Raw genomic sequence first — 14,215 nt, 5'->3', positions numbered from 1 at the left:
AGAAAGATTGGAATCTATTCAGCTGATCTGATGCTTAATGGCAATATGGAAATTGTCGACACTTTGTGTCTGTTGATGTCATCAGATGTAAAATTTTCAAATATGTTCTCCGAAAACTAATAAACAAATTAAGACCAAACTCTTAAAAACTATAAACAACAGAAATAAGCAGCAGTACAAGGGCATAAAAAAGTTGATACACTATAACAATCAATCTTCACCATTTAAGAGAATTGCTCTGTTGATTCTCCATTCTTCAAAAAGAGGGGTTTTATAGGTTTGTTTCCTGTCCTGCTGGTCATCTTGGTTTTTGGATGTAACATTAATTCCTATTAAAACTTCACATGGTGGATTTTAACTTTACTGTTTGGAACCCATAGTTCAATAGGTTCCTTTATAGCAACAACCCTCTATTAATGAAATTATGATGTGAAATCCAATCATAATAATTCGTATTGTCTTGGAGATATATACTTTATAAACAGGTGCTACTGGAATATTGTTACACCATGAATTCAAAGTTCACAATGGAAAAATTGAATCATATTTTTGTCCTTCAGTAAAATGCACATTCATATGTGTAAATTATTAGCTGTGAATCGACAAACTGAAGCAGACTAAATTATCGGTGGAATCCTTTATTTCAAGTTTCAATGGCTATGAATACATGTGTTGTGTGTATTTATCAAACAGTACTATTCAGTTGGAGGAAACCATTTTTATAGATATAAAGGAAAATGCATGTTTCTTTTATTCATGGTTACACTGCTTGATTGTTGCTACATGGAAATCGAAAATTCAAAATTGGGAAGCTTAATTCATCCCTTTAATCGTAAAGTATTGTTTTCAACCGACACTCGTTGTCTAATCTAGATGTAAGTCCTGAAATGAGACAGACTCAACTGTATCTGTTGTATCCTCTATCCCAAGTTCGATGGGAAAGAAGACTGACTGATTGAGTAAGCATGACAGGATACTAAACCTTAGGTGACCAACGGTCATGTTCTTGGTTTAATGTCCTTTAAAAATGAGTGTCAAACACTTCTTGATTGTTGCTACATGGAAATCGAAAATTCAAAATTGGGAAGCTTAATTCATCCCTTTAATCGTAAAGTATTGTTTTCAACCGACACTCATTGTCTATATCTAGATGTATGTCCTGAAATGAGGCAGACTCAACTGTATCTGTTGTATCATCTATCCCAAGTTCGATGGGAAAAAAGACTGACTGATTGAGTAAGCATGACAGGATACTAAACCTTAGGTGACCAACGGTCATGTTCTTGGTTTAATGTCCTTTAAAAATTAGTGGCAAATTTTGAAATTAATAATACCGAAATGGACAATAAAACCAAAAGTTCTTGTCATCATCTTTTAAAAAAAATTCTACAATCCTGTTCCCTACATTAATCTTTGGAGTTGTTGGAAAAGAGAGGCGAAAGATACCAAAGGGACACTTAAACTCAAGTCGAAAACAAACTAACACCACCATGAAAAAAAATCAACGGTAAACGACAAAAAGACGAACTCAGTATAAAAACACAACATAGACAACTAACACTAATCCACACGAACCCCACAAAAAACAAGGGCTTCCTCAGGGGATACAGAAGGGTAAACAGATACAAGAACCCCCAAAAAAACAAGGGCTTCCTCAGGGGCTACAGAAGGGTAAGCAGATACACGAAACCCACAGAAAACAGGTGCTACAGAAGGGTAAGACGATACACGAAACCCATAAAAACAAGGGCTTCCTCAGGGGCTACAGCAGTGTAAGCAGATACACGAAACCCACAAAAAACAGGGGCTACAGAAGTGTAAACAGATACACGAAACCCACAAAAACAAGGGCTTTCCTAGGGGCTACAGAAGGGTAAGCAGATTCTGCTCAACATCGTGTTCATGAAGGTATTCTAACTCGTGAAAAGGTTCATATGGAATGAACGACTTTCCATATTTCAAACAGCTGATCGTCATAAGAATTTGTCAATGTTTTCAATATATTTGAACGGTCTCTTTTGTATGAACCAGTACACTTCAGACTTATGTTATAATTGCAAATGAGCCAATTTTTATATGAACAAGAGAACAAATGATGTCGACGTAAGGAACGATAGGTCACTGTACTAATGTTAATAAAGCATTTTCTCACGACACTAGTTCCGTGCTTGGACCTCCTTACAAATCGACATATAACTTATACATTTAGTGAATGTGTGGAGTTACTCTAAAGATAACCCTGTCACTTAAAACTAAAGAGGCATTCATATAGTCTGCGGAACTTCTAATTTATAACAACAATCTTTTTCATCTTTCGGTAAAAACAACGATATACCATGCACGATTAGTTCTACTTCATTCTAGTATATAGAGGTTTTAAACTTTATAAATTATAATTCGACATTGTTTAGATATAATTTGATTCATTACGCTTTAATCATAATTTAAAATAATACAAATGTCACATTATATAAGAATTTCTGTGCGAAGACAAATCAGATTTCGTCGCAAGAGAAATATGGCACATGGCCGACATTTAACTAATTATTCATGATCGTATCAGTTTAGAGATTATTTTACCAAAACAAGCCCTTAAAAACAAAAGATTCCAAAATCAGATTTTAGAGATAAAACTTATATGATTCAGATGGAGTAAAGCCAATTTAAAATCCGAAGTACTTTATAACGTTAGAGAATCTATATTTGCGGCCATTTTGTTGTGTTTTATATGAGGATAAGATGGATAAGGAACAGAAAAAAAGGATTACTTCAAATATAACTTTTTTGAAGGAAAGACTTGGATATTTAGATCCGATTCTAGAAAGACTTGTAGACAAAAATGTCATAACTGTCGAGCAGAAAGATAGGGTGGAGAAAGTTAGCCCCCCAACACCACACAGGAAATTCAATGAATTCATCCAGTTGTTACTCAACTCACACGACCCTAACTCTTTCAATATTTTTATTGAAGTTTTGGAAGATGAACGTTTTTTCAACATTGTCGAAAAACTGCAGAAAGATAGTAAGTTTATAAATGTTGATTATCAATCGTAAAGTTGTATTATTACCATTTTGGTTTTTGTTGATGCTTGTTCAAATATTTTAATTGTTATATAAATTGTGTTACATATAATAGTAAATATACACAAGATAATTGAATCCTATGATATGTTTATCGGCAACTTGAACATTGATCCTTTTGTCGTTTTTTTCCAAAAATGAACAGCACCTTTCGAATAGCCTTGAACAATAACCTATGGAGTCCTCTAAACATACTACCAAGATTTCCCTTACGAACGGAATTAAACAACATGTCTGTTCATCTTAAAACGACACAATTAAAGTGAAAAAGATATAAAGGGAGTTTAAAGAGGGACAAGTGGTACGAGAAGGCACATATATCTTGTTGATGAGTAGTTACATGACAGGTGTCTTTGGTTCAGCAGAACACTGACAGATCCAAATGATTATGACATTTTGAAAATCTATTTCAAATATTTGCTGTGACGCCTTCTTACTACGTCGTTAGAAGGCAGCACAGAAAAAAAAATAAAATAGCATTGTCATTAATTGAGCTAGGTCCAGAATACCTTGTTTAATACTATTTTCTTTGTACGATTTGTTTGGCTAAATCTACATTTTATTTACAATGTAACTTTATATCTTTGTGTCTGCTATTCTTTTCGTTCGGCCATGCAGTTGGCAATATTTTTCAACTATGCTTTTGATAGGTCCCCGTAACTTCGTCTCTCTTTTTCTTAATACATGTTATTTAGAAATATTGTTGTATTGCTGGGTATATTTTTTTTCTTTTATTCACTCTGGAAAGACCCTTCTCTATCATTTAACATCACTTCTACACTCTATGGAACCTTGAACATGTCTAATCTTATATACATCTCCGGTATTGATGACCAATATACAAACGTCCGGTATAGATGTCTTCACATCTTGTTATCCAAATATACACACTGTCTCCCTGTACAAACATTGGCACATTGGTCGACGAGATTTTTTGTTGTTCTCAACATGAACAAAAATGAAGTATATATACGCGACAATAATTTAATCCGTCAATTAATATCAAAATTCATACAATATTTGAAATGTTTGTAAAACCTTAAATTGAGTTATTACTGTATGAGTGCTCAAAATGCAATAATAAAAAATAACCCTTGTTATAACTGAATATAACATGCATATCAATATTTTATATAACAACTAATGTTTATGGAAATCTAATTTCAGTTTCCAAATATACATTTTTTCTTTGCGTTTTCTGCAGTATGTACAATTAATTCATTAATCGATGTGCTGCCATGCTTTGTTGTTGTACGGAATCGGATCATAATAGTGGTGATATTTATATGTGATTACCTACCAAAAGGAGTTCACTTGACAATACAAAACAAATTAAGCATAAACATCCTAATTTCTCTTAATTTTAATAAGATGCTGTATCTTTCAAACATATCATTTTAAAACATTATATACCTAACAATTTTAGTTGTTATTCTTTTTTTGCTGAACATTGAACGTATTTAGGAAATGTCTTAATTATCTTTATTCCAGTTTCTACACGTACAACAAGTCGAGCAAAATCTTCATATGCACGTGAGAGTGCTATATCTAGTGTAAGCGTTCAGCAACAGAGGCCACCAACAAGCCAATCAACATCTCAGCCCAGACGACAACAACAGACATTTAACCGAGCTAAAACACAAGTAAATACACCGTCAGGACCATTTGACTATGACTTCGAAGAACAAGTAGTTATGGTAAATTTAAAAGTAGTTTGACTTTTTCATGATATGCACGATTGGTTCTTTCGAAATAGTTTTAATTTCAAAGATTTGCAATTGAATTTCATATTCCATTTAGAAAAAGAAAAGCAGAAAACATGAAAATGAACATACATTATAAATTATAGAAATATGTATGTCCCTCTGTAAAACTAAACATTTATAGATATTCTTTTTATTTCCGTCTTTATTACAATTTTTGAAACGTCATTATATGTGTTTTCATATTTACAATATTTTATACTCTAGCCGCATATTTTTAGACAGTTTATAATTAAAGACTTTATTCTACGAGAATATAATGTTGAGGAAAGCAGACATTTCGCGTTTCCATTTAGCTTAAACTTAAAGCTTAAAACCATTTCTGCAATACGCGTTTTGCGTAATTACGTTTTCTTCTACTCTTCTTGAGTATTTGCTGTTTTAGATATGACATAAGACATAAATCTTTATTTAGAGTTAAACAATTGAAAACATTAGATCTGAAGAGCTTTTAAAAATATGAAGGTAGAAAACACGATATGGTCGCATCCAGCAACCATAGAACGTATTTATATTCATCAATCTGTTGTAACTTTCCATTTGACTATTAAACTGTAAATCTTCAATGCAACTTACCTCAGTAAACATAATTTGATTTTCAGTCTCCTATGGGTGATTATGGCGGGGCATCAGGAGGAGTTTATGACAGTTATTGCCCATCTCCAAACATACCAGAGCGAACCGGTTCAGGTTCTTATGCTGATAAGGTGACATCTGCAATAGGATCGATGTTTGCCGAATTCAGCGGGAAACTGACCAATGATTTGTTGGATGGATTCGATAGACGTCGCCACGAAGAGAGAGTTGATCTAGAAATCCGAATGGAAAAGAAAATCGACGATGCGATAGAAAACAAACTTGATGAGAAAATCAAAACTTTCCAAACAGGATGGGAGAAAGAGAAAACAGAAATGATAGAAAGAAGCGAATTGGCACTAAACCAATTGCAAGACACCATTGAAAACATGAGAGCTCAGTCCGATGCTTATATGGAGCTCAAGGTAAAATATGACCAGCTACAACAGACACACTCACAGATGAGAGATAAGGAGAATGAACGATGGGGCCGTCTTACAGCAGTCAATAAAGAAAATTCTGGACTTAAAAATGAGGCCGAGGTTTTGAGAACGGAATTAATGCTTGTAAGGGAACGAGTTGACGAACTGGAAGCTGATAATAGAGCTCTTAAAGATAATGAAATACAAGACCAGCATCGTATAAACCAACTTTTGGCAGAGAAAGAGGATATTATTCTTGAGCTAGAAAGGGCAGAACGAGAAAAGATTGATTTGAAGAACAGGGTTGACACAATGGGAAGAGAGATAGAAAAACTGATGTACCAACAAAATGAACGTGCAATGAAAGATGACCGTGCGTACCAAGAAGCCCTCAAGAAACAAAATGAGCGGTTAGACGAATTATACAAAGTAGTTCAGGCCTTGACAGAGAGGGAACGACAATCCAAGAGTTTATTCATAGGAGGGAATTCGTTGTCAAAGACACAACGCGGATCGGCTCAAGTAAATAGAACAAATAGATAGGGCCACTTGTTTTCGTTTCTTCTCATTTACATATTTTAGAGTTCAATGATTTATTTTAGATTGTTATAATTTATTTAGTTTTTTTACTCAGAATTTTAGTACAGGAACCAAAGTTTCTCATTTATTTCATGGTGTATATCTGTAATGGTTGAACTTTGACGTCTGGCATACAAAACTAATTAGCTTAGTATCGTTAACGAGTTTTAGATACTTCACAAAATATCCAATAGCAAGACTTTTTTCCTAATTATTTATCACTCCCTTTTTTGTATGAATATCTATGTTATACAAAGCCGGATTTATTCTCTAACTGTTTGATTACCAGACTCGCAGTTTTTATCCCATTTTTAATTGTATAATAATTTCGGCTTAAGTCAAAGCAGCTACATTTAAAATCAAATGGCCATGTACGTTCATGGTGTTAGTTTTTCAATATATCTTTTAACTCCTTTTATAAATACAAGATATAAGTCTTCTCAGACTGAACGAGTATATATTCAGGTATCCCAATCAGGGAGAAAAAAAAAATATAAAAAATAATGTTCTTATGCTGTAATGTTACACCACTGTCCCTTGTTTGGAGAGGTTAGCTCTCACAAACATAATTAACTCACATGATGTCCCAAATCAGAAGACTATAATTCATTGGTTGTCTTTGTTTGCCGTCTTCCTTATTTGTTTTGTATGTTTATAGTTTTTAGTTTAAATCAGGCCATTGTTTTTCTTTTGAATTGTTGTCCATTAATTGTCGTTCGCGTTCGGTGGTGAAATTAAAACAAGAACCATTTTAAGTTCGATAGTTACATTTCATTTCCAATAACATGGAATTTTCGCCCTGAAATATATAATTTTAGCTCATATTGCAGCTATTACACGTATATTTTTGTAGATACATATTGTAAAGAATTTGCGTCAAGCTAGGACAGTAATATGCATTATATATCTTGTAATGTTAAATTGATGTAAGGTTCGATTGAATCCTTTCTTTTTTCGTATAATGTAAAATTGTATACACTCATTTATATCATGATTGTTAAATATATTTACTTTGTTATTTTGTTAATACTTCATAAAATATTTGTAATTTTATTCTAATAAATAAGATAATAATCTTTTGGAAGATGATCATATATCTGAATTGTTACCATCCCACTATTTTAACACAGGACAAGGTCTTTGTTTCCAATATATAGAAATATCCCAATACGAAGATTTGTGACGCACGTTGAAAATTAGCCAGTGATGATAGATATATGTAAACCTTTGTATATCGAACAAAACATAATATTAGCTAAATAACAATGTCTAACATTTAAACACTAGAATTCAAATCGACTATTCTATGTATCTTAATAAAGTATTATTAAAGGTTGGAACTTTAAATAATAGTACACAATTTCAATAAATAGGAATAATATTATGTTGTATAAACGATACAAGACGGAAGAAGAGGGTCAAGATAAGAGACGGAAGAAGAGGGTCTGGATAAGAGTGTTTCTTCATTTCTATATTCCTTAATTTGAGGAGATTTTTTCTGTGTTCTTTTTTTTTGTTGCTTTTATTCTTTAGTTCTTTATTTAAGCTTTCCATTATTAACTTTTCACGATTACTTTGGCCTATTTATCACCATTCTGTATTTGTTTTGCCTTTTTTCTGTATCTTTCTTCTCCATACATACCCTCACAGAAGCTGATTCTGGTTAAGGCGAAATGAAAAGTAAATTGTTCAAAAGTGTTGACATTGATATTTTAATCCAAACATGTTTGTTCACTATATTGTCATGAGTTCATGTGTACCCTTTCCCATAACTCTAATTCGAACATATGTTTAGAAACAAAAACAAAAGTTTTATTGAACCAAAAAGTAAAGCAAATATAACGACAAAGAATAGCAAACTTAAAGATATCTACTGTTTAGATAGGGATTTTAAATGCGTCAATTAATTCCAATATGCGATCCAGTTTTGTATCTATCACACAAACACATTTTGCTATACTGTTATAAAGATAAGCAAAACCCATACTGCATATTCAGGAATAAAAGGACTTTTTAGTTTATGTTTTATACTTTTTCTATTTTCTGTTTTCCATCTTTTTCCTTTTTTTTTTAAATTGCACCGAATACAAGGTCGCATCTACTCGACAAAAAAAGCGACGGCAAACTTATATGTCTTCTTAGTGCATAAACAATCTCATATTTTCATCATTTGTAGGTTTGTATACACTATATAGTGTTCTGAAGACTTGTCTGTTTGTCGTCTTTTGTGATATTTTTTAAATGTCGTTGTCAGTTTGTCCCTGATTTTTTAGCCCTTTGGTAACTGCCACTCATTGTTGCAAGATGAGTAATTTTTCATTGTCTATGATAATGATATTATGGAAACTTTCATACAAGAGTGCAGGAAAAGAACTTAAAATTTCAAAACCTTTGAACATCTTGATTGTATACATTTCCACCGCGATCAGAAGATGAATGGGTGATCACATGATATATCAATTTTAATGGCTGATTATCGATGCTTACTATAGTCTAAGGAATAGTGAAAAATCTGGAGCCAACAAAAAACATGGTCGTGCTTTCGACACACGAGTTATAATACTAGTAGCGTTGTTCACGCCCTAATCTTGCAGTAGATATAAGATGTGGTATGAGTACCAATGAGACAACTCTCCATCCAAAATATTAATTTGTAAAAGTAAACCATCATATGCCAAAATATGATCCTAAACAAAGAGCCTTGGCTCAAACCGAACAGCAAGCTATAAAGAGCCCAACAAATGACTAGTGTAAAACCATTCAAACGGGACAACCAACGGTCTAATCTATATATATTAAAAAAAAAACTAGAAACCAGAAACATTTATGAACCACATCAACAAATTACAACCACTGAATATCAGGTTTCTGACTTTCCATCTCTATGTAGCAACATTCCAGTAGCGCCTACTTACGGAGTATATAACTCCCAATTGGTACGATATTACCGGGCTTGTATTTCCTATCATGATTTCGTTGATAGAGGATTGCTACTCACAAGGAAGCTATTAAACCAAGAGTTCCAAATGATGAAGTTGAAATCATCCTTTCGTTTATTTTACGGACACCATCACGAGTTGGTTGACCGTTATGGAATAACCGTTTCACCGAGGATATCGGATAATGTTCCTTATGTCGTAACTACAATACCCTTTCCTTTTCACGAATGTGACCTACCGAATTAGACTACTTACCGGATTTGTAATAAAAAAGCAACACGATGGATGTCACAAGTGGAGCAGGATCTGCTTCCGGAGCACATGAGATCACCCCCAGTTTTTGGTGGAGTTCGTGTTGATTAGTCTTTAATTTTCTATGTTGTATCTTCTGTACTATTATTTGTCTGTTTGTCTTTTTATTTTTAGCCATGGCTTTGTCATTTTTTTTCTATCTATGAGTTTGACTCTCCCTCTAGTATCTTTCTTCCCTCTTGTAGGACAAGTTCAAACAAATGCAGCAGGTTTAAACGTTTGAATAGGTAACAACCCTTAACTGAAACACGATATAGTAATTACACATGAAGATTGATTTCAAACTTCAAAGAGAATTTATTTGTTATTCCTGTAAACGGGAGGTTGGAGTACAAGGCATCAGCAGATGTACCACACAGTTGATTATGCTAACATACAGCATATTGTTGTCAACAAGTGTCATATTGTTACGAAATTCGACATCAATCCACAAAATCAAAAAAAATATTTAGCCGAATAGAAATTCACAAGAAAAACTGCATTGTGTAAAGTTGAATAATGAGATAAAACAGAAAATTCTTTTTATTCAACAAATGCTATTAACAGTAATATTGTAATGATTCTGGTTCCAAATTATAATATTTACATCACAGACTTTAGCTATTCAATTAAGATGATTAAAGATTTCACACAGAAAAGGTTCATGTATAAAATAAAAATGGCACATGATGAAAATTGACTTTCCAGCCCTATATTTTTTTTCTCCAGACGCTGACTAAAATAAAACTTTTTAAAAATTGAAGTCACATATTCGAAAGATTTACCAGCGCCACCACGATCTTGATGACCATTATGAAATGTCTGTGTCCCAGATGACCACTGATATGTTTCAATTGTCAATTCAACTATACAATCGTCCACATTTCCTCCAAAACAGAATGATACTTCATCACATTAATTGTACTTAACAGAGCTTTCTTACAAATTGACGAAAGGTACGTATGCTTGACGAATCATACGTAAGACTCGTTTAAGGGGTCCTTTATTTTGACATATTTAAATAATAGTCGTGGAACTTCGGACAATTATCCTACATGCAACGACAGTTATTAAATTGGACTTTTCCGATATATTTATAGGATGTCGGGACGTACGAATATGTTAAAATATTATACCACCAGGTCGGATGAGATAACACTACAAAATATCCTAAATATATCTAGTAGTCAGACAAAAAAAATGCCCCTAAAAAACTAAAAACCGACCCCTCCCCTACGTATACTCTTCAATATTACAATGTTTTGAATCATCGCCCCCCTCCCCTTAATGTGTATATATTATGATATACCGGGGCAATGGAACGAATATTTTAGCGTATAATTGCGTTTTGCCTATAGTCCTCAACATTCATCAAATATTAGCCACTGGACGATAAGTGATAACTTAACTTCGCGTCTATCTTCCAAACATGTGTATTATTAAATCGTCATATAAAATCCACAATGTATATGGTGTAAAATCGTAGATTTATTTTCTTGATATACAAAATCTGTTTTTCTAGATTTATTCAACATTACTTTTTAAAAACATGTATCATCATTTTTGTTTAGCAAATCTCGATATTCCACTTTGACAATTTGCTGAAAGTGTACTATAAAAAATAAAACAAATGTGAATCTTTAAATTTAGACTAACGTACTTCAATAATGCCATTGAAAAGTTAATCGTGAAACTCGTGCTTAAAAATTTCCCGCGGAAATGTGTGTTCTCGTGGTTTACGTAAGTAACGTATCGGACGTAAGTGTATTTGACACTATTTTTCTCTGTTTGATTATATTAAAATCGTGTATTATTTGCGATATTATCCTTTTTTGAAAAATAAACTTGATTTAGAAAAGAATGCTGTTTTACTGGATAAAACACAGACTCTTTTAACAGTTATTGTGGAAATGAAATACGTGCTCCCTTTACGTTCGTTCGTACCTTTCGTCAATTTGTAAGAACGCTCTAGTATGACCAAAATGAAGGTTGCAACGTGTGGAGGATCTGCGTACCATTCCAGATCCCTAAGGTATTTTTGTGGGGTCTCATTTGCCATTTTAAAACTGTGTTAGTTTGTCAGAACGCCTGCTAAAAAAGTGGGGCATTTTTCTCTTTTTAATTTTATATCTTAAAACTGATAATGCACAACATGATAGCAGATAAAACCGTTATGAATTGACGAGATGTCGTGGGTTATTTAAAACGTCCATTCACATGCACATTTAATTACATTATGACACTTTGGTTTGGGAAGTAAATGAAGATTTATGTGACGCAATACTTGTAATATTTCCCAGATATTTCAATTGTACAATTGCACAATTGTCATGTAAAAAAAATTCTTTGAACAATGACTGTTTTCTTTAGCTAATATTCATCAAATGTCAAAAAATCAGCTCATTCGTCACTACAAAAAGGGACAAAGAGCACTATGCAAATTATTTAATTTCATTTCGTTTTGAATGATGAAATTATTAATAATTGATATTTGATATTTGAAAAGAACCAATATTCCCACGAAGCAGATACATAAAAAGGACTTTGTAGACATAACGGGTTTTAATATAGAACTCGATTTATTTAATGTAATCGTAATATTAAAACAATTTGACGACATTTGACTTTGATTATCGCATCCAATATCATTTCAAATAATGATACTATCGCGTTTGAAGTGGAAACGAATAAATTTAAAATATAACGAGGTTGTATTTTATGATTTCATTCGATTTGTCTCGTTTGCATGTTTTATGTTTAAGGGGGTATGTGAGTCTTTCGCCATTTTGGATTGAAAATAACAAATTAGCCAAATTTGATGTTGAATGCATATAACTAATTTGACTTTTCATTTAAAAGAACCAATTTATAAGATTTTAACTTATAAATATTGATATTTTTATAAGAGTAGATTATTTTCATGGATTTTTAATGTTTTTAAATTGGTATTGTAAGGGGAGTTAACTCTGAAAAAGTGCATTTCTGAAGGAATCTACATGAAATTTTGCTATTTTATAATTTAGCCGAGAAAAAAACAGGTTGGGTTACTATAACTTTTCATCGGATATTCTCAAATGAATTTAAAGTCTTATTTAATTTACAAACGGAACATATTTCATTAGCACTTAAAATTTGGGCGAAGTTCTATGTTAATGAACGTTTGTGCAACACCTTCCGTAAAACAAACACATCATTTTCAGTCATTTAATTTACCGAATTAATAAGATGCTCTTCTATGGGAATATAAGTTATTAACTTGCGATCTACATTAGATTAAAAACAAACACTCGAAGAATTAAGAAATAAAAAAAGAAAAATGAAAATTATAACAAATGCTGATTCATTAAAATGAACCGTTGTAATAGTACTTTAATATTTATTTTAGGAATTTGTAATAAACGTTTTAGGAGAATGAAATCGTTTTCTCCTTCTGATAGAAAGTGGGCTCATATATATTTTTGGGGTTACATTTACTTACTTGATGAAATGATAGTTAATTTGCATAAAGCTTAGTGTTTTGATGATATATATGAAGTGACCAGTTAAATCAAATCTATTTATAAACTAACAATTAATGATTTTCCTTTTAATATTTAAATCAATCATGAACAGTAGATTAATGTTTAAAGTATTTGATCTCGTTTTCGTTTTTCGCCCTGTTTAGTACCACAATGCATTGTTTAATTTTAAAACTTTGTAAGGTAACTGCAAATTACTTAAAAACTACCAGCTGCCATATCCATATGTATATCCTATTATTGAAAATACTTAAATTGCCCATAACGGCGGGGGACTCGCCTAACAAGGAAATTATTATACATTTCTTAAACATTTCAGCAGTATCGTTATTTATCACACAAAAGTTTTGTTTCCTGAATTGATATAGTTGATTCTAGTTATCTACACACAACATTGTTCCCATTCAAGTTTTGCTGTCCAACTCCCAGAAGAACCTTGCATCATACCATTATATGTAGCTGAAATTGAAATTATTACCCTTTCAATTTGTATTTGTTTTAGATTCAAGGTCTATTGTAAAAAGGTTCAAGGGTGTTGTATACAAATTTATTACGTACAATCTCTTGTATGTACTAGTTGCACATTATTGTTAAGCGCAATTTCATGAATGTTATTGTTGTTTATCATGTTTTGTTATTTGAATGATTATTAATTGAAAAAAAGGCACACCAATCCTTTCATTCTAAAGCAAAACAAAACATTTTTTAGAACCAGAAGACATGATTTACTTTTAAGTGTTGTTCGATTGTATGTAACTAGTTTAAATAGGCATGCAAAAAGTCTTTTTGGTGTAATCGGAAACATCTTAGCTTGAGACCAATAGCTTGGAAAGCATCAGTCAGAAGCAATTAAAATCAACACATATTTTGGTTAAAAAACAATGATTGTGTCGTATCGCTTAACACCAAAGTATGAAAATCCAAATTTATAAAAAGATGTTAAAAAAGAAGAAACAAACAAACCGCAAAAAGCAATTTACAAATTTTGTCTGTTTCTTTTTTTTATTATTATTTTTATTTGTAACACCATTTTGTTTGACACAAAA

General features: G+C 32.2%; 2 protein-coding genes across 2 annotated transcripts in view; one reads left to right on the top strand and one right to left on the bottom strand.

Moving 5' to 3' along the window:
• Positions 1-2,158: 2,158 nt before the first annotated feature.
• LOC139490885 (differentially expressed in FDCP 6 homolog) lies at positions 2,159-7,513 on the top strand. The gene is made up of 3 exons (XM_071278012.1): positions 2,159-3,022; positions 4,573-4,778; positions 5,447-7,513. Exons 1-3 carry the CDS (start codon positions 2,740-2,742, stop codon positions 6,383-6,385), a joined length of 1,428 nt encoding a protein of 475 aa, XP_071134113.1. The 5' UTR covers positions 2,159-2,739; the 3' UTR covers positions 6,386-7,513.
• A 2,663-nt stretch (positions 7,514-10,176) lies between these two features.
• LOC139490879 (uncharacterized) overlaps positions 10,177-14,215 on the bottom strand; it is a gene marked incomplete in the record, with an annotated part of 58,493 nt that continues 54,454 nt past the window's right edge. The window contains 1 exon segment of the mRNA XM_071277999.1: positions 10,177-13,628. Coding sequence (XP_071134100.1) covers positions 13,552-13,628 — 77 coding nt within the window.

The sequence above is a fragment of the Mytilus edulis genome, chromosome 1, assembly GCF_963676685.1.
Source record: "Mytilus edulis chromosome 1, xbMytEdul2.2, whole genome shotgun sequence".
NCBI classification, from domain to species: domain Eukaryota; kingdom Metazoa; phylum Mollusca; class Bivalvia; order Mytilida; family Mytilidae; genus Mytilus; species Mytilus edulis.
Note: the sequence above shows the minus strand (reverse complement) of the source record. Positions and strands in the feature narration are given on the sequence as shown.

Coding starts and splice junctions, on each gene's coding strand:
- LOC139490885 (XM_071278012.1), top strand. CDS start 2,740: ATGGATAAGGAACAGAAAAAAAGGATTACTTCAAATATAACTTTTTTG. Junction 3,023..4,572: donor CGAAAAACTGCAGAAAGATA/GTAAGTTTATAA, acceptor TCTTTATTCCAG/TTTCTACACGTACAACAAGT. Junction 4,779..5,446: donor TCGAAGAACAAGTAGTTATG/GTAAATTTAAAA, acceptor TTTGATTTTCAG/TCTCCTATGGGTGATTATGG.